The following is a 25,423-nucleotide window of genomic DNA, read 5'->3' on the forward strand; positions in this document are numbered from 1 at the left end:
ATAGCCTGGGGGGGCGGGAAGGAGACTTCTGCATTGTAAAACTGTACCTGCGTGCTGGTCGCTGTGTGACCGCCTGTAAGGGAAGGCTGCCCAAGCCAGCTGGGGACACCGGCCAACTTGGTCAAAACCCCTGTTTCTTACTCATAAAGCTGGGGGCATCCTCCGGGCAGTTCACTTTGAATACAAACAGACCACAGAATATTATTATTATTGTTATTTTTAAATCTCACGTGCTCTTCGCAATGCAATGAGCTCCCATCCAACGACGGGATGGTGTCGCCACCGGCTCCTCGCTGCGCTGGGGCGCGGCCAAGCACGACCCGCCCTTTCCAAAGCCAAAACGCCTTCCCCCGCCTTGAGCTCCAGGGCCTGTCGCGATCGGCCCGTCCCGGCGACCGGCAGCTGCGGGGGGAAGCCGCGGCCGGGCGGCCCCGCACCCCCCGGCAGGGAGCCGCGGCCCCGGCGGGCGCGACCCCGCGCGCGCGCACAGCGCCGCCTGCCGCCGGCCTCCCGCGGCGCGGGCCCTTTAAGGGGGAGCGGCGCCGGGCCCTGACGCCGCTGCGCCCGCGCGGGAAACCAGGAAGCGGCCCGGTGGCCGCCGGCCTGTCGCCACTCGCCTGTCGCCACTCGCCTGTCGCCACTCGCCTGTCGCCACGCGTGGGTGGTGGCCGCGGCGGCCCTGGTGGGTGCCGCGCAGTTCGGGTGGGCGGAAGCCGGGTGGCTCTGGCTGAACCAGGCTGCGGCCTTCCCCTCCCCGCCCCGCGCAAATGGGAAGAGCAGGGCTGAGGGCCAGGCCCTTTTGGCAACCAGGCCCCGGAGTCGGGGCAGCGCGGGAAACCCGAGCTCCCGGGAACAGTTCCCGCCAGTAGATAATGTTATTACTAATAAAGGGGTATGGGCATGAATGAATCTTTGATCTCTCTGTAGCAGACAGCGTGGCTGCGATCTGAACTAGGTTTTTCTTTCCTCCTCACCAGCCGGGATCCCTCTCTGGAAGACGGTGGCGATAGCCCTCCTGAGGGCAGGCCCCAGACTGGCTCATCTCTTGCTGCGGAGGCAGAGCGCAGGGCTTCTCCATCGCAGAAGACAGCGAGCAGACAAAGCCTTGCTGCAGAGGTGGGAGAGCAGTGTTCAGACCCCTGCTTTGCCTGGGGTGGGAAAGGTTTCGGATCTGCACTTCCCACCTCCAGGGTGCCCGACTCACTAGAGCAGAAGTTACTCTGAGTGGAGGGACCCTCCCTTTCAAACTGCAGAAGCAAATGTGGGGAGAGTCTAGGTCAAGAGGGAGCATGAGGCTCCTGAGAGCAGCCTGGTGACCAAGGTGACTGCTTGATAGGAGACGCCTATTCTGGATCCAGAGCCAAAGCTCGATTCTGATCTTTTTTTCCTGCATGAGGGTTTTAGTATACAGTATATTCTTTGTTTAATAGAATGTAATGGCCACAGATTGCTTTTTATGAGGAACTTCAGGGGATGGAGCTGCAGGATGCAGCCTTGAAGGGGACTGTGGAGAGGATTCCAGGGAAGTTCAGAGCTGTGGGAGGGCTTTTGGACATACACAAATAAGGAGCTTTAAGAAGCCTAGGGAACTTAGGGGAAACCCGTATTTCGTGTGATATATAGGCATTTCCAATATGAGGTTGCACCTGAACAAGGTGGTTTTGGGATCACAGCTTTGGACTTAGAGGACCGTAGAGCCATGGAAACAATCAGGTACTCAATTCCCCTTGGAAAATGAGGGGGAGGTAGGAAGTTTGCAAAATACATGAGAGATGGGGTACCACAGTTTCTTTTTGAATCTGCTCTGAGAACCCCAATAAATATCTCCATATCTCGGTGATGCTAGAAACGGCCTCTGCTTAAGGAAGGAGGTTACTCATGTGGCTTTCTTTCACATTTAATCTAGCCTTGCTCGCTGACCTGTTACTTGTCTCTAAGGCGCTTGGGCTGATAGGAGAGTCTTTATATACACTGCAAAATGCCATCAAAATAAAGTCAGTTGTGCCTTGGATGTGATGGACTAAATAATCTCTTGAGCTGTCTCCCATCTTTAGGCATCTATGAGTCAAAGAATTGGATTTATGTACTAGTAGTTAGTTATACCAGTACTTGTGGGTTTGTGCATTGGTTAAGTGGGTTTTTTTTCAGTTAGGATTTTCCCTCTGCTGTAATATTACCAATATACCACCTTGGAGGGACCACTAGAAGTATAGCAGTGCAAAGATACCATACGCTGATTAATTTCCCTTAACTGGTACAGTTTAAAAGTTGTATTGATACGAACCTCTTTTTGTCAGCATAACTAATTCTACATGAAAATGTTACACTACTTAACTATATCCTTACAGTTAAAATGGTATGTTTTATATAAACAAAATTTAACACCTTCATGCTCCAGGAGCCCATGTCAAAAACATTGTTTTCCTTGTGCCTTAATTTACCACGTAAAGAGAGAAGTTTGCCAGGCAAAGTAGCAGTTATGATGAGAGCATTACTTTATTTTTTGCCTCACGTTGTCTTGCCTCAAATAGAGTCAAGATGTACGTCTACAAATATGACACGGTTCCCCAGGCTTGTTGAGATGCTAAACTTTCTACCCTGTACATTACCTTTGCACTGGCCTGTTTGCTAAAGCAGTGCTTTTACTGGCACAAAAATCAATAAACCAAAAAAGCTGTGAAGAGCCCCAAAACTCCCAATAGATAAGCACAAACCTGAGATTTGGAGTAAGAAATTAGTTATCTGTGTGATTGCAGCAGTTTGGGTTTTTTTTCTCTAGGCCAGGATAATGCAAGAGAGGGCCAGTGAGCGTTCTGTTATGTTCCTTTTCTCAGTGCCTGGGGAAAGCATTTTTCACCTGCTCTCTCTGTTTTCTTTTTTACTGGCCAGCTAACACATGAACCATGCTGCCTCCTATAAAGTCTCCTTCTAACTACGTACCATAATCATTTTCCACTAAGCCTTCTTCCCCACCTCTTCATTTATCTTGTCATAACTTTCCTAACACTGAGTAAAGTTATTATTAATAACCACACTTAGAGGTATGCATATGTGCAAAAAGGAAACATGCGTTTAAATCTGTAACAAACATCACAGTGTTCTTAAGCCTTATCTATCTATCTATAACTATAGCCAGTACTTTTAAAAACTTAAACATACAGCATATGAATTTTTTTATCAAAACCTCATCAATTCTGCTGCTTAATTAGCTCCACTCTGCAGTGCACACTTTCCTCTTGGACCTCAGTGAAATCTTAGTCAGACCTATCTGTGCTTGCTGAACAGATGGAGATCTGAAGCCAAAGTAAAGTTACTTAAATATCTGTGACACATTGAGGACGCTACTAATTCTTACTGGATTTTGAGCTTCTTGGGCAAAAAGACAGAACTGCAAAGATTTTTCATGCCTGCCCTCCTAGCATATGACCCAGTAGGAGCAGTCCACTCTGGTTATAGTGAATTTTAGGATCCACACATCTCCATCCACGATGAAATTTGTCACGTGCGAAAACCCCACCATCCTCATGTCTTACCTGTGATGAGCAGAGCAGTAAATTTGTCCAAAAGAACTTCTGGAGGGGAAGAGCATAAACACACGTGCTCTGGAGAACAGGCTGTGCAGACTACAGAGCATGTACGAAAGAAATGGCCTGGCTGTCTATGGTAAAATATGTCTCCAGCTGTCTAAGAGCAAGTATCATTTCTTGGTGTCCTACAGAAAATTATGGAAGCGGTTCTTGTATATGTGCCTGGATACCTATTTGATGACAGTATCAGGTGTTGAAAGAAGTACAGCCTTAGTACCTGCATGTCTTTCAGGCAAAGTAGTCTAAGTACTGATTGGGAAGCAAAGTCTGTCTGAGAGGAGCAAACAGGCTAACCCGAAAACATGCTAAAAATTGACGGTGTTTGTGCCTGGCTGAATTCACAGAGCATATTTCATATTGCTACATGGCTAGAAAACAGGAATTTACCATATGTGTAAGTCAGGAAGTCTTGAAGCCGCTAGCCCCTGAGTGAAGGACTAACTTCCACTGTAAACTGTAATCAGAGGGGCAAAACCGAAATGACCTCCACGCGAAGGTGTGAAACAAGGCACCCGTTTGTCAGTTCTTGTGACAGAATGCCAGCAAGTGCCCTAGAAAAGAAAACTTTCTAAGCGTTGAGTGACAGTGGACTTCTTTCCTTTATCAAACATGCTGGAAATACCTCTTTGGTGTTTTCTCGTGCTCGCCGTTCACAATAGCTGGGACAATAAAGTTGAGGAACGTGTCTTTCAGAGGAAATGGGCGGGCCTGTGAAAAGGTGTGTGGGGCTATGTGCACAAGCAAGTGTATGTATAGTAGGTACAGATCTTTATTCTCAGGCTTTCTTGAAGCTGACACTCTTTACTCCATCCCCCCCCCACCCCTCCAGTGTTTTTTTGTTTTCTTTTCTTTTTAAAGGTTTTGCTTTACTTCGTTACGCAGTCCTCAACTTGAGCTCAGTCCTAACAAACTGAGCGCCTCAGTCACATTTTACTGGAAAGAATTCTCTTCCCCAAGTCTATTAAGGCTGAACATCTCGCTGGTCACAGGGGAAGGCGGGCATGGGCTGGCACAGCAAGCACGTAGTGGGGGCTGCGTATTTCCTTACAGTACCAACTTTGCTTTCTGTAGGGAGATAAATCACTGAAGCTATATTTATTTCTTTCAGGATTATGTCAAGTTGCAGTGTCTTATTTCCCGAAACACTGTGTTAGCCTCTCCTTGGATATTTCCACAAAATCTTGGTGTTCCTATTTTTAGACTCTGTTGGAAAGTGTTGCACTAAGTTTAGATTGTGCTTAACCAAGCTGATGCTTTCAATGGTACATGTGTGGCCCTCCATAACTTCTCTTAAAGGACAACTTTAAAGGCATCATCATCACCACTTATATATTAATAGAGCATTACCGTCTTTTTCTTCCCCACTATGGATATTAATCTAACAAAGCTATAATAGGCAGCTACAGTTTGGAAGGCAGACAAACTCAGTCCAGAGCAGGGGGTAACCTAGGGCCATAGCACGCTTATTTATCGTGGCTGTACTAGAAGGGAGATTTAATAAAATCAGACCTCGGGTCTGGTTTCCCTATTTTGGCAAGGAATAACTGTAATCCAGAACTGATGTTCACTTCAGTGAACGCTTCAGTGTTTGGATCTCCTGTGCTACCTCCTCTCCAGTAAGTCCCTATAACTGTGCTGTGAGAAGAGCAACGAGCTTGCTTTGTCTTCCTTTAATTTCTAGGCCATTTTACATATAGCATGTTAGGATGGCGTCAGGGATGACGATGTGATAAGCTTTGTACTTAGGACTTTGTACTTTCAGGGCTTTGTGCTTAGGAAAGCCTGCTGGAGGAGAAGGAGAAGAAACAGGAATGAGGGGGATGAGCAGCAACCCAGATATGACCACAGATTAATTTTGGGGGGGAGGAAAGGAAGAACTAACGACGCGGCAGTTCTCCCTCCTCCGTCAGCTTTGCGTCTTCTGTTACGCAGCCAAGAGATCCGCCATTCGCTGTGCCTCTGCAACCAGGCATGGGGATGGCCTCTACCACTAACGCCTGGGCCGCTTGCCTTTGTTTTATTCTCTCAGTCACTCTTGGCGGGGGATCCCCTTCGCGGGGCTCTGGCAGCCGAGCAGGGCCGGGGGGCTGACGGGGGCGCTGCCGGCCGCCGGGCTGCGCCGTGGCGCTGGCTCCGCTCGAGGGCAGCGGTGGGCACCGGCGGAGCCCTGCCTCCTTGCGGCGCTCCTGTGCCAGCCTGCCACCTTCTCGCCTCATCTGAGGTTCTTCTTTATTAAATGCTGTCTAATGCAGAGCTGGCTGCCTGCCGTGTTCAAGTAAGGAGTGCTTGGGCTAGATTTTTTTAAGTGTTGGTTTCTCAGCTTTGTTAAATCACATGCATCAATAGATGCCTTTTTGAGATTCATCTTGTGTTCGTAAAGCCTTTTTACCGAAGAAAGGGGTTTGATTTGCTTGTCTCCTCTCTTTCTGCTGACATACCCTGTGCAGACATTCCCTACAACTGTTCAGAAAACACGCTCGGTTTCACATCTATGGCTGTTTATCATGCAGCCACAGGGAGTCCACACAACCCCTTGTTAAAAAGCAAGGCCTGGGGCCCGCTATATGACCTATACCTCGAGGGAAGCCTGTGTGCTGCCGTGGTCTCAGTTCCTTCAGAGCAGAGAGAGCGTAGCAATACCAGCACAATCCCCCTGGCCTGAAGGGAGAAGTTGCTGCAACAGTCAAGGTTTAATTCAATCAAATGATCTTTAGGAGAGGTAATAAGGGTAAAAGTTCCAAATGGCCACGCTTGGTGAAATTGCATTCCTGGGCTAATTTGTTATGCTGAACCCAAGGTAAGTCACCTCAAAGGAAGAGCAGGGAGACAGCCAACAGGTGACCAAAATATGCCTTCAGGGCAATAACGTGAAGGAACTGGAGGGGAAGAGTTGTTCACCTGGGGATTAACTAGCAAGGAAGAAGGTTCTGCTGTTTCATCTATTACCTGAGCTATTAGGCAACAGATCATTTTTCTGAAGGAGGTGCGTGCATTCCTGGTGCTGAAGTGTATTTAAATTTATATCACACCAAACACTGCAAAATAACTTGGCATTTACCAGGCTATGAACTCAGTGGCTCCTGCCCTTCTATTAGAGAACACTCCTTCCCATAGAGAATCAAGCTGTGAATATTTTAATAGGTCATCGTCATCAACAGTGGATAGTGCAGGAAAATCTTAGCAGGGAAAAGAAACAAGGGTTTAATTGGAGAGGATTAAAGGTGTGTCAATGTTGGTTTTATCTGACACCCTTTCAAATCAAAGTCTACATCTGTTTGTAGGCAGTTTGTTTCTTGTATAGTTTCTCCAGTTTATCAGTGACTCAGAAATACACGAGTCTCCTGTGGAGTATTAAGAGGGGCTTAACCTATGCATTGTAAAGGCTTGTGCTAATGAGGTTTGAAGGAAAGAAAATCAGATTACTTATCTGTGCTGCTACTTTGCCACTGACCCTGACAATTTAATGGTGATTTATTATTTCTGGCATGCCTTCCAGGCCTGTTAGCAGAATGCTCTGAGCAGAACTGCCCTGAAGTTTTTAGGAGTCCCTAGAGAACTGCACTGAGAGCCATTTCCCCACATCCATATCATGTATCAGTCACAGCATGGAGAAACACTCTTATAGCACTGCTGTCTAACCTGCGCCTTTCTTTCACTGCAATTATTTCCGTAGTATGGCATTCAAATCTGTGTGCTTTACCTTTCGCCATGACACGTGGGCCAGCCTCACACACGTCCTGCAGTATTCTGGGCTTGACTTGGCAGGTTTCTGCTGAGTGTGCTAGTTCAGTCTTTGCTTCGTAATCAAGCATGTGTGGGTAGCTGTGTTCTTTTCAGAAGAGCTATGCATGTGCTTGAAGTGAGTGTTTAAGTACCTTGTGGCTTCCAGCCAAAATGGCAAACGCTTGGGCAGAATTAAGTTCTAAACAAGCTGTTCTAGGAGACTTCTTCAGTACATACCAGCCAGCCAGGTATTTACATGGTACTGGGAGATGGTGCGGCTTCACAAATTTTCAAGGAAAAGAGAAAAAGCCAGTGTTAGCGCTGGTGCTGGTTTGAGTCACTTGAGGTTACAAATTTGCCTGTCATGATTATGAAGGGATTAGTGCCCCAGACTTTTTGTCTGCTCAAGAGATCCTTCATCCTGTCGTTGGTATGCTAGAGAGAAACGAGTTCTCACTCATGCTTTGTATCTCTGCTTGGAGGGGAGGCAGACACCTTGTCATAGTTGTCGTATGAGGCATCTTGCTAAGATGGTGTATAGGGCCAAACCAATATGAGCTTACTTTGTGATACACCAATGTCTGTCTCGACTGTGGTTTTATCCCAGCATTGCTTCTGTGCACTTGCTATCTGACATAAAGATACAGTTCTTTTTAATTAATTGCAGACAAGCTTTTTGGAAGTACTAGAAGCTTTGTCAGAGAGTGCATCTTAGGCCTTGTCTGCCTGGTGGTTTAGAGTAAAGGTGTGAAGCACATGCATAAACTAAAGGTTTATTACATCTGCCATTAAATTTCTTTCTTCAGAAGGAAAATGGCTTTATTTTGTTATATAGCAAACTCTACTTCTGAAAGGGAGCATTCACCCTGAAACCTGCCTGTGTATTAACTTCACACCTTGAGTCAGTGACCTTAATTTTCCCAAGTGCTGCTGTGTAGACAAGCTCTCAGGACAAATGATGTTCCCAGTGAAATAAAACTTGGTACAGCTGATACCAGTGACTTGTAAGCTGGGAGTAAAATGGAAAGCGTCATAAATTCATGTGTGCCTTGCAGGCAGGATCATATGCTTTTAAGCTGGCATCGCCAAAAATCTGTTTGTACATAGATACCATTCCTTCCCAGTGGTAGTCACTGAACAGATTCTGTTCTACATGCCAATGGTCTAATAAGAGAGCAGGTGTTTCTATATCTAACGTACTTCAGCTCTGAACCCAGGGCTGGCTGTTATTTTGACTTGGAATCAGGACACATTCATTCCAAAGTCTATGATCCTCACTGCCATAAATAGTCTTTTTTTTGTTGTTGTTCTTAGTGTTTTGCTTTATTTTAAAGAAAAGATCACCCTGATGGTTTTCTGTATTTGATTCAAGTGACTTTCCATACTCTACCTTTGTGGGGTTAGTTATTTCCCCTTTTTGAAAAAGATTGATTACAAAAAATTGCATACAATGTTCGCGACTGAATCTCATTCAGACAGGTGAGTGTCTTGGTACTGCTACTGACTGCCTACAGAAAAGGTAAATTTAAGTATGTTTGGGGGACTTATCTGGTAAACCTAAAATGCAGGGTTCAAAAAGCAGACTTCTTAGTTGAGTTTGTGTATAGTTTGAAGAATCCCTGTTTTAATACACAGGGAGAAACAGGTAGCATGTACATGCCTTATATCTAACTGAAAAATCTGAAAGCACTTTACTTAATTAAATTCTCTCAAGCATCCCTGTGAGGTAGGGAAAACACATGATATCCAAGGGTTACGTCACTTTTGAAAAAATGTGGTTGCCTAAGGTATTCACGAGTTGGATTTATTTATTAAACCAGTACCCAGCCCCATTTGTGTTACATTTGAAGAACTCCCTGTACTACTGAAATGCCAGGAATGGCAGTGGAAAGGCTGGTGGTGAAGGAATGGTGGGGTAAGGGAGATTATTCCCAAAATTAAGTTTCGGGATTTAACAGGCTAGGGCTTTCTGAACTGGGTGTCTGTTATGAAGCCTCAGTAACCTCTGAGGATCTTGAGGCTCCCTGTTCTTCTGGAACATTAGAAGATAAGTAGTCACAGCTCTGCTTCACCTTGCCCCTAATTCACCTTAGCAGCATATGTCTCTAAGGATTCAGTTTCACCACACAGAGGGAGCAGAAATAGCAGCTTACTGTCATTGAAAGAGGGAAATACAGGTCCCTCATCTCAGCCTGCCCTTTCTCCTGGCTGTGCAGTTTTCCCTCTCACCTTGTACTGCTGTTAGCAGTTGTTGGATTCCTCTGCAAGCCAATTTAGTTCCCTAAAACAAGAGAAAAAAAGACATTGGAAGAAAAAAAAAAGAGGTCGGTCTTTTATTTGTTACCGCATTAGTAACTAGGGTGATGCAGTAAGAGTAAAGCCATAGACCAAGGTGTTGGATGTTGGATACCAGCTGCCCACTCTCTATGTTTCAGGATGTTTCAGACTACCTCTGGTCCTAGCCCGTAGGCTGAATGGCCATTAGTTGGGCATTCAGGTTGGAGTGTATTAGGTGCGCTTATGGAGCACATCTTCCACTTCAGTTTCATCTGAAACTGTCCGGTTTGTGTGCTTTAAGACTGCTCCACAATGCAAACCAAGTGTGGTAAGCAGGGACAGTCAGGCAATTTGTTCCCAAAGAAAACCCCTGAGCTGAGCTAAAACATAAATAGTGACATGGCCGTAGTGAACTGAATCAGCTCTGCGGGGGAAGGGTATGACTGCAAAGCTAGAAGAGTGGGAATGACCTGCTGTCCTTTGGCAGGCTGTACGTCTGCTCAGCTGTGAGCACACACAACCTAGCTGCTGAGATATTGCCCAGATCCGAGTTCCTAGTGCTCACCTTCCTGACCGCTTGATGCCAGCTCCGCTTCACTTAAAAGAGGTGGCAGGTTTGCAGCAGAAAACTGCATGCCTTGAAAAGTGTGAGGGCTTTTAGCTAAAAGCTTGAGTTTTCTTGCTCACTGCAAGGTGAATGTGTCTGTTCAAGAAAATGGTGCAGGTGAGCAAAGATATCCAGTGTGCAAACAAGTGATCCCATTTCATTCACAAATCGGTGCAATTTTGGCCATGCACATGGTTAGCTTTGTTTGATCTGATCACGCATATATACCAAAATCAGTCCTAAAAGCATACTTGCCATACCATGCTTTTTGAAAACCACAGGGTGTGACTCTCAACTCAAGTGGTATCAGCGTATCAGTGAAGGATAAGCTCCCAAATGTAAATCAATGGCCAAGATTTTAAACAAGTCATCTTGTAAGGACCAAAGCTGATGAAGCACAGCTTCCTACGTTTTATATCTCGTGACTGATAGCTACACCTTTGTAAGGGGTGTCTGAAATCTTTCAGACAGATGGACAACAGCTTTCCCATGTGCAGATTCTCTGATTTATAGAAATATATGGGTATCCTCCATGAGGATAAAGCAGAGTCTCCCTCTTCTGCCTATTTTCATAAATGTTATAGGACCTAAACTTTTTTGAAGGTACCTCCTCCGCTGTCCTGTGTGGTTTGAATGGGCCAACACTCTATCTATCTAGGCACAGGGTGATTACATCAGCCTCATTTCCATAGGAAGCCAGATAAGAATAGGGAGCCAGGGTTAAGCTCCCAAAATTCTATCCAAAGCTGAACAAGAAGCAAAGAAAAAGACATAGCAAATCATTGCAACACCTACCTTTCTGGCACCTGCCTCCTGAGCAGGGTCCCAAACCCTTTCATGGCTCCATTTGCCGTTTGTGGGAGGAGACAGGCGTTGCACAACTGGATTGGGACTCTGCACAGCAGATAGGGAGTTGTTTCCTGGGAAGCGCTTAGGGAGCATAGGCCTTGGTTGAGCAAAGGCTTTTTCAGTCACAGCCATATACTTTGTTACCTAAATTCTTTTATGGATCAAGTTCTAAATTAATAGGTGAACTTTTATAGTTAGGCTCCTAGGCTGCAATTTCTAAACCTATGTAAGGAATTTTGAAATTTAACTGGGACACGGAAAACCAACTTTATTTGGGATAAAATATTTACTAATCAAAGTTTGCAACAGTGAATTTTCCATTGGATTTTAATTTGCATAGCCAGATGTCCCACATCAGCTTAATCTTCTTGCAGGCATGTTCCCAGTACTGCATTTTGAAGCTAAAAGATTTTTGTGTTTTTTGTAGGTAGCTTAAAGATGGATGCTCCCAAAGAAGCTCAGCCTACAGGAGAGTTCAAATGTCAGCTATGTGGCTTAACAGCTCCATATACGTACTATGGGCAGAAGCCACCAAACACACGCTCTATCGTGTAAGTACAGTCTTTCATATGACAGACTTCGTTTATGCTATGACCATTAGAAGCCTTGTACTGTGGAACGACGTGCACTGCATGAACCCAATAACATGCCATATTGCTCCTGAGTATGAGACTTGATACTTAAAGTGACCTTCTTTTTCCAAAGAGAAGAAATGCTAAAAATTAGCAGCATGGATAGCAAAGCCAAAAATCAGCTTTCCCATCCTGCTACAATACCATGCGAAGATTTGTATTTAACCTATTTCCTAACCCCACTGGCCATCCTACTATTTACCTATACCATAATTTTTTTACTAGAATACTGTTGACTGTCAGCCTAGCATTTCTGGGAATAGCCCTTTCCTCACAGCTGTGTCAGCTGGGCAACACGTAAACACAGCATGAATTAAATACATATGGTAAAAACACTTTTTACGAGCTGTTTGACATGACATGGAATTTTGAACAGCAATGCTTTTTTTGCATGAATTAGACAATACTTTGGCAGATTGTATGACATTAAAGTGTGTGGAAATTTAGTACATATTTATATTTTAGGAGACTGAAACCTTTTCCATCTCTTCCAGGTAGGGATAGTTTGACCAGAAACTATGCAGTTACAACTTTGTCTGCAGACATTAAACTCCCCATAAAACAAAGCACTTAGCTTTAAATGTACAAGTAGCTCTGCTGAGGCCGTCCCGATCAACAAACCCATCAGGCAAACATGGTCAGGAACTCACTGGAACTGGAAGTCAGACATGTACTCAGCATTTCACCTCACTAAGACTGCTCAGTTTCTTATATAATGGAAACAGCTGTTGATCACCACCTGCTTGGACTGAGATCAGATGTGTTTTCCTTGGGCAGCTGTATTTTTATCATTCCAAATCCTGTGGTGCTACTGGTTTTCCCTCTTTTACTCAGCAGAGCAATGGCCCACCTTTGATCAGGTCCATTCATAAAGAGTCTGAATCAAAGCTGAACATGAATCTTAACTTTAGGTTATCCAAGCTGAGTGTTAACATCTCAGCTTTATTTGGATTGCGGAGATTCAAAAAGCAAAAAAATAATGCTGAAGCATAACACTTCTGTATGCATATAAGAAATAGCTTTACACACTCTCTTTATTGGCTTACTTTCTGGTCTACTCACATGTCCTAAATGCAGTGCTGCAGGAAACATATGCCAGACATGAAGGCTTGTACAATGGCCAGGTGTCTCTATTGATGATGACTATATTAAGACTGTGAATCTTGCAAGGGGAGCTTTGCAAAGGTAACCCAGTCTTTGTACACTAGGAGACTTGTTGACAAGGTAATCTGCCATGTTAAGATGCCTGATTTTTCCTAACAGTGGAAGGCTTGAGCCATACCATTTTTTTGAGTGGAGAGGAGAAGGAAAAACGAATAACACTCCAGACGCACACATACGTGTGTGTGTATCTATGTATGTAGACAAGGAGAAGGCAGTATGAATTAACAGAATACCTTTTAAATATGTATTGTACTCCATATTACTACAGAATCCAAGTTTGATATAAGTCCGACAATAAGCCAGCCTTGCAGGGTGCCCTGTGCAGACAGAACTGACTTCTGTAATATTTTGCCTGGAGCTCCTAGGAAGAATAAGGCCTTAGTCTTTCCCAAGCAGGTTGCCAAATTATTAATAAATGCACTCCCTTAATACCCCGAAGCAAACGGTACAGTCTCTGACATAAGCAAGTGTATTTCAGGTCATTGTAATGTTCTGTGCTAGTAGCTCTTGCTTGCAAGAGGTGGGAACCTTAGTTTTACTGCAGTGACATAACTAAGAGCAGTAAAAACTTTTTATTTTATACTCACATGCATACAGCGTTGGAAGAGAACTTCTAATTAAAAGCTGTGCAATTGAAATGATAACTTGACAAGGTACTGAAGTTGGCCATGCAAAGGAGTGCCGGTCGTAAAAATGGAAGATAAGAATACTTGAAGGTAGAGCACTGAGAAAAACCTAGTAAGACAACATTGAGGTGATCACCAATTGCCCTAATTCTGGAAGACAGATAGAAGGTGCAGTATAGGACTGAAGGCAGCCACAATATTGGTTTTGAAGAGGAAGGGAGCTGCATAGCTGCTACATTGCCTCATGTACAACGCCAGGCCGAGCAAATCAAGTAGAAAGGGCTGATACTTTTTCCGCCTCCACAGTTTCCCCATTTCAACTCTCCCATACTGTGAAATCTACCCTTAACAGCCTGAAATTATTCTCTTACAGGCTTTTGGAAGAAAGCTATGTCATGAAGGATCCTTTCACCCCTGACAAGGACAAATTCCTCATCCTTGGGTCTCATTGCAGTTTGTGTAGCAGATCAGTGTGCGTTGGTACAGTAAGTAACAAGCAAAACAAGCTTCTTCAATCGTTTCTTTTTGTTCCAGTCCTGGTGACCTGTTAGAGAAAGACCAAACAGCCAAACACCAAACAGCCTCTTTTTAAGGCAAGCTGCTTGTATGTTCTTGTTGATTCCCCCAGATAAAGCTCTTTGTATTAAATGAAAATGATCAGCAACCTTAAGTGTTCTGTTTACAGATGAGCACCGTCCAGCCTCACACTCTCTTCTGCTTTCTCAGAACAAGAAAATGCAAGGGAGAATCACTTCAAGACCTTTAAGGTTCAGTAGATCACGCTATACCAACAATAGATTTTTTTCCGTAAAGGGAATATAAACGTCCATGGATTGCTAGGTTTGCATCCACAGCACAGGGCTGCCATCCTATTTGCGAAAGCTAATGTGGAAAGCGAGCAGGGAGGAGAGTTGTGCTAGTGATAGCTCTCTGAAGAAGAATGAATTTGAGTAGCAGCTGGTAGGCAACCTTAAAACTATGAAATCTGAGTGCGGTCCAGAAAGGTGGTGTAAAATTACGGTTGTCTTAATTCCTTCTCCTCAGTGCAGAACTGGCCCCTTTGTTTGCTGTGAGTTCAAAGCAAAAACGAAGACAAGTTATTACACAATTATCAGTGTCCAGAGGCTGTACAGTGCTTCTTTGAGGCAGTACAATGAACTGAGAAAACTTAGGTTCCACTCCTTTCTCTCGGCAAGCCAGTTCTGTGGTTGAGAGAGACTTGGGACTCATGCAGTAGTCAGGACTCATGCATGACTCAACCCATGAGGAGACGTCACCTGATTGTTTACATGGGCAACGGCATGTGCTTGTTATAGCAGACACCATTGCCCTAATAGCAGCCGGATCCTGGCCTCCTCTTTCAAAGCGGTTGGTTGCTATCCTAGAGTAACGTGCTTAAATCTAGAGTGCAGCTAACAGCATGAGCTGTTAGCAAGAGCACACCTTGGTCTTAAGGGTCAGCTTTAGCAGTTTTCAAATTCAACCTTTTCAGCCCATTCTGTAATTGCAGTGGTTAGGGGCCAGCACCAGTGACATCGTGCTTACTGCAGGTAGCTAGTAGTGGGAGTTTTAAAACAGATAGACCTGCTAAAGACTTTGTGAAGATGTAGAAATTTTTTTCGTGTTTGGTGGCCAGTTACAGTTCTGATAGGATGAAGTAACACCTCTTGCCTCCTTAGAGCAGGAGGTGAGATAATCTGGGCAACTGAGACAGCTCATATGCCAATGCCAGACAGTTTCTGTGTGGGGACTTGAGGAAATTCTCTTGAGCAAAACAAAGGGTCAGATTACACTGACAAGATTTAGAGGGTTGGACAGACACAGTCAAAAGGAAATTGGCACACTTGGACAAGTTTAGCTGCTATTCTGACTTGCAGGGAGTTAGCACCAAGGACGGATTTGGTCCACTGTCCTAAGAGGAACATGCAATAGCACCTTTCTCCTGATTAGCTTTGTTTCCTATTTCTGAAGTCTCTTCTGTCATTTAAATGAATGAAAATCACCAAAAGGTCAGACTAGAGATTGCGACTGAGATTTTTTTTTTTCCTTTCTGGAACTACCTGAGGACTATGTGGGGGCAGATGAAATTCCAGTGCTCTCTGGTTACGTCTTTGATAGCAGGGCTCAAGTTTCCAGAGACAAGCAGCTCAAGGCAGTTGTGTGGAGGCAAAACTCACATGTGAGCAAGATCTTCCTAGTGACTATGTCCCTGTCTTGGCTGGTAGTTGACTCACTCCCACACACAGCCAGAGGAAGAGGCAAGTGCACCGAGTCAGATATGAGCTTGATTCCTGCCCTGACACGTCAGGTTTATCCCTCCTTTTTAACAGCAGAGGATTAGCAACTCGGACACATTTTGGGCAAACTTGAGCACATTTAGGTATTTTCACTCCCAAATTAAGTGTCTTGAATTTATGAAGAATGCAACAGATATTTCCAAGTCTGGCAGTTCAATCGGTCAGAAATACAGCGTTTCAGCCTCTCAGTATCTTTCCACACAGTCTGCGTTTCTGAATGAAGGTGGGGCTTTTTCTTTTAAAAGATTTATTAATTGTTTCAGTTAATCTAGGGCATGGCAATGTATAAAGGATATTGGCAGTGAGCTAATAGAAGCCTCTTCTAATCTTTTTGACATTCCTGCCTATTTTGCCTATTGTGGAAATATGTCAATCATTTACTTCTTGTTATCTGAGTCTTCAAGATCCCCCTGATGGTATCACTCAAAGCAAAAACTTGATTGTAAATAACTGAGAATAAATTTCTTACCAAACTGGCCAGGCCAGATAGTGAATCACACATATGACTATGGTTTCAAAATGTATTTAGCAACACTGCTTAGGTAACATTGAAAGAGATCTGCAGAAATGATAATTAGTGCTTTAAACACCCACACCACAAAGCAGGTAAACACATACTATTCCTCTTTCTTTCATGTAGGGAAAATTCAAAGTCCAGAGAAGTAAAAACTTACCTGAGGCAGTAGAGAGAGCCAAAGTTAGGATAATATCTCTGTGGATTGGTTTTGGTTCCTGCTTGTGCTTGACCCAAGTAGATCAACTCAGCCCTGCGCTGAGTGTTTCCATAATGTTATAAGAATTGAAGCTGAAGAAAATCATGCTTTCTTGGGCCTCTCTGGCAAAGAAGCTGGACCAATTTGATGGAAAGTTTTCAGTGACAGGTTGCTTTCATTTTTATGTTAATTCAAAATAGTACTAGACTAACCTGTGGCAAGATTAAGACTTTTCTGATCTTAGATTTGGCAAAAGGATTGGATTTAATTTGCTAGCTTTTATGTCTAAGGCAGCTCAGATACAGATCAGATTTTAGGCTTTTCATGAGACAACCCATGCTGGCTGAAGTGTCTTTCCTTACAGTTGCTGTGCCAATGGAAGTGAAGACTTAGCAACTGTTCTGTATAATGTTCATAAACTCACTTCTTCAAATATTCTCTTAAGTCTCGCTCAGTTAATTTACTCCAGTCAGCTTGCAGCGTACATCACCCTACTGAACCAATCTTTAGCACAGTGTTTTGTTAAGTGCCATTATTTCCGGTCCAACCGGAAATAATTCTAGTGATGATCTGTAATGTCTTAAAACATGTCAAAACCCCATAAAAAGGAAGATAATAAAAATGCTTTTAAAAGTCCTTAGGAAGGTCAAGTGCCCTTCTTCCTGTTTCCCTTTCAGAAAAGGGGAAAGGAAATTATATAATCTGACCATATTAGTAATTTGAAACAGTTATTTCTTTTTTATTGCAACACTTACTAAACATAGGAAAAGAAAAGAGGTGGCTTTCGAACAAGAAAGGAGGAAAGGGAGCAAGTTTCATCCCTTACTGCTCACCTCAGCAGAAGGTGACTAAACACTGACCTTGGACATGATTGTAGGTATTAAGTGATAAATGTAACACTACAGCTACTTTCCACTCAGCTTCCAGTCATGCGGGGTAATCCTGGACACGGTTAGGCAGAATCTTTCCTTTACATAGAGTTTCCTTTACAAGTGTGGTAAAGATACTGTCCCTGTGTATATTACTTTCAGACATGATCCATGTCAAAACAGAAATAAACTCTGGCAGCATGCTTTGGCAGCTCAGTTTTGCCTGAGTTGGACTATTAAGTTTGAAATTGAAATGGCCTCCTCCTGCCTTGGTCATGGACAGGGTGAAACATGTTAAAGAATTATTTGATTAAACACAGAAGCCTATCAGGATAATGGTCAGAGAAGGGCTTGACTGTACATAATAAGTGTAATTCATAGGGCTTTAAAACAACAGCTAGGCTGAATAAGCCCATGACTGAGAGAAGAGGATTAAGGGTACGTGGACCCAGCGCCCAGATGTGCAATAGTTCACGTTCATGATTTGCGTGAGTCCCATTGGCCAAAAGCGGCAAAAGTTGGCAACTTATTTCAGCTAAAAGAATGCAAGTTGAGCCCCTGTATATCTGTGAGGAGCTGCGTCTTAACATCGGAGATCCCCATCTGCAGAACGGGGGAAAAGCCTCTCCCCTCCTTTGCCATTGCCCAGTGGTGCGGTGTCCATCACTGTGGAGCCATGAACTTAACCTGGAGGCGGGGGAGCTGTGCGCCATTTTGCAATACAAACAAGAATAGCAGGGCCAACTTAAACTCTAATCTTCCCTTTTTAATTGGCAGCTTAAAGTATTAAGGATACCAAGAGACAAAAAACAATAGGCTCAGGAGGTTGTGCAACTGAAATCCAGTTTCAGGGCTTTTCAGAGACCAAGGCCTCACACTAGCTCTGAATATGAAGGCGCCTGGCAGTCCGTGCAGTAAAGGACAATAGATAAAGAGAAGTTGTTCCTCAGGCTTGCAAGTCGCACAGAAGCAGGCGGCTGGTGATTTTGATATAATCATCTGCTGAATCCACTGCTGAAGTCCAGATGGTGACATGGGAAACAAAAGCAAGAACAGAAACACAGAAGTATCAAAGCCAAGCCCCCAGAGAAAGGCCAGCCACAAATGACCATGGCAAGAGGAAAACTTTGCTATTTAGGTAAAAACGCATGGAATCCATTACTCCCCAAAAGATGTCCTGATCCATCTAAACTGATGTCTTTATTCATGCTTAAATCCCCAAGAATAATCCATCAGCAACACCAACTCCAGCTCTACCCATTAAATCCTATTTGGAATTTAGCGATCAGCACGCCAGGAGAACCGTGGACTTCAGTCTTGCCGCAGTGCAAAGGAATAATACATTAATAAGCTTCTCTTCCAGTTGTCCAAACTCTGTACTGCAAATAGGTTAAAATATTCCATCAGTTTTGCTTCTTCCTATTCAATAACTAACATCTGGTTAGAGCTAACTGGTTGAAAAATAAATACTGGGTCTGTAACACTTGCTAACCAAACCAACTGTGAACAAAACATGTCAGATCATAGTGTCATTCCATTTCAAGGGCAGGGAAAATACCTTCTTTGTGCACAACAGCTTTTATACTTTGCCATCAAGAATTCAGAGAAGAGACATCAGCTCACGCTTTAGTACCGACTATGTTTTTAGTTTTTCATGGATGAAATCTCAGGTGAATTGTCTCAGCCGAATTAAATTCATTTAGCTGTTCCGGTTATTGGACACCTCTATGATATTGATAAAATATTTATACTTTTTAGTATTCTCTTAGGGCAATACAAGCACACAGATTAATAGAAAGAAGAATAGTTTTTTGGGGAGTTATGGAAAAATATGCAGCTCAAGTCTGTGAGAGCCTACAGCCCCTGGCCTATGTTCTTTGTACTTGTGGGGGCCTTTAGGCCATTTTGTGGAGATTGGTGAGGAAGAGCATTCTGAGACTTCAGGTCTCACATGCCAGTGCAGGAACTCGGAAGATCCTCCCAGGAGGGAGAAATGTTCGTAAGCTAAGATTTAGCTGTAGAGGAAGACTTTGCTATTTAGGTAAAACCCATGGAATCCATTACTCCCAGAAAGATGTCCTGATCCATCCGTACTGATGCCTTTATTCATGTTTAACTCTCCAAGAATAATCCATCAGCAACACCAGCTCTAGCTTACCCATTAAATCCCATTTGGAATTCAGTGATCACGCCAGGAGAACCATGAACGACGCTTGAAGGACAAGCCAGTTGTAAGGAAATGTGCTACCGTTCTCTGTAGCAGTGAGCTGATGAAGGTCACTTCTTTAAAAGGAGCAACGTGATAGTTGATTTGGTTAACGATTATTACAGACCCGGTTTTTATTTTTCACCCAGTTAGCTCTAACCAGATGTTAGAATTATTGAATAGGAAGAAGCAAAATTACTGGAATATTTCAACCTAGAAGAACAATTTAATTTAGAAGAATTCTTAATATAAATATGGTTTAATGAGACTGGAACTTAAGCAGTTCCATTTTGTGTATCCTGCTAATGATATGTTATTTTCTTTACAGGAATGTAGTCTGTTCTACTCCAAAAGGTTCTGCCTCCCCTGTGTGAATGAAAACCTAACAGCCTTTCCTTTGGAAATACAAGAAGATATGGATAAGAGGAAGCCCCAACAAAAGTCCTTCCCCTGTAAAAAAACAGATACAAGAACATAAATACTGAAGGACCAAGAGAGACAGTTCGTTGGCTGGGGTTTCTCCTTTCCCCTTTTGGAGACTATCATGTTGCTCCTTTTAAAGAAGTGACCTTCATCAGCTCACTACTACACAACACAGTAACACATTTCCTTACAATTGGCTTGGCTTGAAACATCATCATGCAGCGATCGCATACTGCCAGCAGTATGGCTTAAGGTGTTGAAGAGCCAGAAAGACAGGCAGACAAGCCTGTTGTCACCACGTAAAACGCGTGTAGTAACAAACTAAGGCAGCGTATAGCGTAGGAACCATGTCCAAATTTTCGCATTTGTTATTTTAATGTTTTGTGTTGTTCTTGACACTCCTACAGTGTTATGAAAATCCAAGACAGGTTTATCTGGCTTAATTCAGTATACATCCAAGAAAGTCAGTATACAACAATTGTTAACCCGACAGTGCTGTCCTAATAAGATTACAGTAGGCAAGGAATTCAAAGCTTTATTTTTAAGTAAGTCTAAAATAAAACTGTTATGAGAAAATGTCCCAGATACCCATAGAAATATCTAGATTCTTCAAGATTATAATCTCAGTACTATCACAGCATTAAGCCTTCTGAAGGTAGGTGCTCTTAGAATAAAAGATACTTACAAGTCACTTGCACTTGCAGTCACTTCCCACTCAATCTTCCAGTCCACGTCAATACAGCAACAGGAGAGGACCCTTAATTCGTCTAGTTTATGCTGTACAAGTAAAGGTTACTTCCTTTTCACTTTCACATCGCTTAATCTGGAAATAGAAAAGTTCAGTTAATGAGCTCAATTCTTTCCTGAACTGAGCAATTAAACCGCAGCTAGAATAGGGATTTCAGAAGCATAGTTTCAGTCAAAAAATGGTAAAAAAAGTTTTAGGGAAACAGCAGTTTGTTCAGCTCAAAAATTAGCTTCACAGTTACCTGTGTTGACCTTGTCTTAATTACAAGGAAGATTTAGGTGGCATTTATGTGAAACCACTTAGTCACACACCTTAAGGATATGTCTAGAATGCTCCCTAATCACCAGCTCACATTATTTACTCAAGCTTTGTTGGTCATTGGTTCAGAACCTGTTAATGCCTTGGTTAACATCTGTTTCTCAACCCTTCCATCCATATCATTTGTCAACATCTAAACTTGATCATTTTAGTAGAATGAACTGTGGGTCTGTTAAAAGAAATCAACATTATTTCAATGAGTTATTTTTAGTTCTTTAGGACATTTGAGTGTCTTAAGATCGATCTTTTTTTTTTTTTTTTTGAAGATAGTGTATTGGTGTCCTCTGTTGAGGAGTAGAATTTCTTGCAGTTACTAGAGGAGCAGTAATGGGCCTATTAGTACGCTTTTCAAGCTCTAGGTGCTTTAACACATAAAATACATACACATCTTTAATCGTGGGAAAAAAGATACGTTAGAAGTCAACATTTCATGTCCCGTTTTGCGGTAACGAGACTATTTCAGAGAAAGTGATATTATTTAAAATGGGTGGTATTAAATTTCAGTTTCAGGTTAGACACACTGACTTTAAAAATTGTAGTGTATCTGTCTGCTTTATGTAAATAGCAGAGGCATATCCTATGCTAAAACCGCAACCGTAAAGAGAGAGAGAGATGCTAGAAAGAGACAGCGCTTTTGCGCCTGAAACTTGTGGTCTTACAACCAAGCTGACAAAAACCAACATAGTTATGTGAGATATGTTTATACCAGCAAATGTCTTTCTTTATAAAACATTTTATTTCCTGTATTTTACGATGTTTGCAACAGGTTGTATCTTAACTCTCAGCTTGAAAGTAGGTTTTAAAAGCCTGGCTAGCGCAATTCCCGTCTAAATGAGAAGGTGCCTCTCGATCGCATGACATGCACGTCTGTCGTGGGCCGGGGAGATGCGCCCATGAACATGCTGGGAAGGATCCAGTGTCGCTGAGCTGCTTTCCCTCCTGTTCAACCTCCTCTGTGCCCTTCACGAAAAATGCAGTTAAAACACATTTATTCATAATCATTATCTTCACCATCGTGATACGATAGAAGAATCATTTAAAGCCCTCAGAAATGACCCTACCTTTAAGTACTTGTTAAGTTGAACTGGAGGGGAAGTAGACTCAGTATTAAAAGGGAACAGAATCTGTAACTACAGAATTTTTAATCTGGCCCAGTACAGCTCATTTATTTATCTCGAGTACAACAGGAGAAGCCAAGTTAAGGCTACCTCTGCTTCACAGCTACCTGGTTATGCATACCAGGTGAAGAAAAGCATACTTCCAGCAAGTACCGCAAAGTGGATCGGTAGCCCAGGGCCGTCAGATACGTTCTGTCACCTCTGGGCCATGCTTTAGGGAAAGAAGGCTGACCTACATGCGACACGGTATTTCCTGGGATGACAAAGGATTATCATCTGTGCCCAGCTGTTAAAACTTACTTATTCCACATTCTCATATTCCCATTGAACACGAGCATTATGATCTCTGCATCATAACGTTTTGGTACGTATGTGATTTCCCAGACCAAATGCCGTCATGCCCAGACTTACCAGCCATGAGGCTGCTCTTCAAGATACACACAGCCTCCCCAGGTTGGTTTCATCAGGTTCTCCGCGTGCTTTCTGCTGCTCAAAATCAGGCCTTCAATGCTCCTGAGCACAGCTGGTGAAGAAATGTGATGCTTTATCCTCTGCTGTAATTTTTGCTTCAGCACTCTCTTACCAGCTTAATAAATCCCCAGATTCTTGAAGGAAAACAATTATCTGTGACAGACCCTCCCGACGGATTCAGTTGAAGCCATGCCTATCAAATTAGGTAGTATGCTACACTTCATGCAGAAGCGCTTTCACTGCATGTTGAATTCAACAAACGTCTCAAGCTGGTCATACTGTCTGAGAATGGAAGGACACGGCAGGACAGTGGGTCAGCAGACTGATGAAATATATATAAAAATGTGCGTGCAATGTGCATACATATGCTACATACACATTCCTAATTTAAAAGGCGTGTCTTAAATCTCTTAAGTATCAGCACTTTAAAGATGCTTCAGATATCATTCTGCCTTGAAAATGTCCTTGCAAGACACACATTATGTAGTAAACATAATACAATTTGTTAACAGGTATTTGATGCTAACCCAAAAAATTCTGGGCACCAGTCCCACCGAAGGTTGCTTCTCCACTCTTGTTCGCTACTGAAAATCAGCATGATTACTCCCCGGTATAAAGTTAAGCAGCCAAGGGTTTTCTGAAGCAGGGCTTTGTATACCAAATTAAGGCAAATCGGGCTAAGGCAAAATCGTTCCAGTTCTGACACAGGCTCGTGCCACCGGCGCGACCGCAGGAGCAGCAACGGGCGTCGCCCTTCCCAGGCGCGCCGCCACCCTGCACTCCCCGCGTCCCGCTTCTGCAAACGTTTGCACAAGCTATCAGCTGAGATCGTAAGGGGTTGTACAAGAGCGCAGAGCAGAACCACTTTTGTGTACGTAAAAGTTACTCGTGCGTGCAGGGTCATTGAATGAGGGACTCGGTTAAGAGTTGGCAGCTGCGCTGGATAACGTACACGATGCAGCCGGCAGAGGGTAACAAGTATGTTTGTTTTAAAACCGTGACATTACAGTGAATTACTTTCCTGGAAATAAAAGATCAGCACAGGTCATTAAATTCACTTTTAAAAATACTTTATTTTTTTAAAACCATTAAGGCAAAACCATATTTCAAATTAACTGCGTTTACATTCAGTCTTAAAGGATGACTTGGTTTTTTTTAAAGCACATAGGTTCCTACCAGTCTCTATACAAACACTGTGAATTCAACCTCGTATTTTCAAAGGAGACAGAAAAAAAAATCAGAATGTAAAAAAAGAAGAAAAATGTTTAGTTCAAGTTTTTTCATCCTAGATCAGTAGGCTGGTAACATTTGAGAATGCATCATCCTATTAAGCTATATGTAATTTTTACATTCACAAGTGCAAGAGACTTTGTCTTTCCTATAAATCCCTGTGAGACCAGGGCTTCCATTCTTGAAAATGTCATTTGCATTGTTCGGACAGGAAGAAGCTTGGGAACTTGGCTTGAATTAGTGGTATTTTACTGGGAAACAAGCATTCCATGAGAATTAGGTTTGACTACTCCCTGCAAGAAATGTCTGCTCTTTCTAAGTTCCGTATTCGCTGTAATAAAACATACCCAAAAACACCTAAAAACATAGGTGACTGGAAACAACGGTGATCTGCGTTGGGTTTTTTTTCTGTTTAATATTGATATCTTGATTTAGTCAAACACTTGTTAGCTCTAGTGGATTAGGGTTTGGCAACGTTAACAAAAATGCGCTTTTTTGTGTCATATCGGATAACAGACAGTTTAAGACGTGATAAAAGGTTTTAACATCGTGATGTAATTAAACTCTTGCGTTACATTCCTAAGGAAAATTCAGAACAATTGTTTGTAAAAGCTGTGAAACAGCAGGAGCAATACGAAACGCAGCTCATCCGAGGAGCTGATGAAACAGACTTTGTCAGACAGTTCGGAGGGGTATTCGTGTTAAAATCCGTAATATTAAAATGTTGATTAGACTTGTTATTACTGAAGAAAGTATGAAAGCCACAAATGGTCTTCCACTTCTGAAACCGGAGGAAAGTGTTTTGTGGCGACCGAGATGGAGCCGTGGCTTCACGTATCCACCTGTCCCCCAGGATTCGCTTCCCAGGGGAGCGGGACGAACGGCGTGCCGGGCAGGCGCTGCCTCCCGCCGCCCGCGCCAAGGCCCCCGCAGCAGAGCCACCGCGGCCTGCTCCGCACCCGCCGCGAAGGGCGCCGCCGCCGAGCGCCCACAGGCGCCCCAAAACGCGCGCGCGGCGCGGCGCACGGCTCCGGCGCCAACAGGAGGGCGCAGGCACTGTGTCTCCACGAAGCCAACCCTGCGCTACCGCGTGGCGAAAACACACCGGGAGTATCCGAGCGTGCCAGGGGTAACGAGGCGGGGATCGGAACAGCGCTCTGCGTGGTTATTTGCATATGAATCACCCACCAGAAGGTTTGCTAACCTTCTTACAGTTCCTGTTGCACATCGCAAACAGATTTTGAATGATCATACTGCACTCCTACGCAGTAGGAGTAGACTGCAGTACTTGCGTGTCGCCAATATTTCGGTTGGTTAGTATCTTCCCATACCACCAATTTTTTTTCAAGTGTAAAGCAAGCCATGAAGCTTCTTGCATTGATCATAAGGCTGGTGTCTTTTCCGCAATAGGGATTACTGCACCTGCGTATCCAACCTGAGAAAATATACTAAATACTTAAAAATAAGTACCTTGCACTTGATCTTGCAGTCCTTAAGGCCCAGCCTGTAATCAGCTTAATCTCTTTTGTGCATGCAGCCTGTCCCCTGGGCACAGGCAACTCATC

General features: G+C 43.4%; 1 protein-coding gene across 1 annotated transcript; it reads left to right on the forward strand.

The window, feature by feature from the left end:
• Positions 1 to 577: 577 nt before the first annotated feature.
• On the forward strand, positions 578 to 20,028 carry CDPF1 (cysteine rich DPF motif domain containing 1; the record flags this gene model as incomplete). Its single annotated transcript, XM_082309294.1, has 5 exons — positions 578 to 682; positions 978 to 1,116; positions 11,471 to 11,594; positions 13,839 to 13,950; positions 19,879 to 20,028. The coding sequence occupies exons 3-5, from the start codon at positions 11,482 to 11,484 to the stop codon at positions 20,026 to 20,028; spliced, it is 375 nt and encodes a 124-aa protein (XP_082165420.1). The 5' UTR covers positions 578 to 682; positions 978 to 1,116; positions 11,471 to 11,481.
• Between the last annotated feature and the right edge of the window lie 5,395 nt (positions 20,029 to 25,423).

The sequence above is a fragment of the Platalea leucorodia genome (genome assembly GCF_965183815.1).
Source record: "Platalea leucorodia genome assembly, chromosome: 4".
In the NCBI taxonomy this organism is placed as follows: domain Eukaryota; kingdom Metazoa; phylum Chordata; class Aves; order Pelecaniformes; family Threskiornithidae; genus Platalea; species Platalea leucorodia.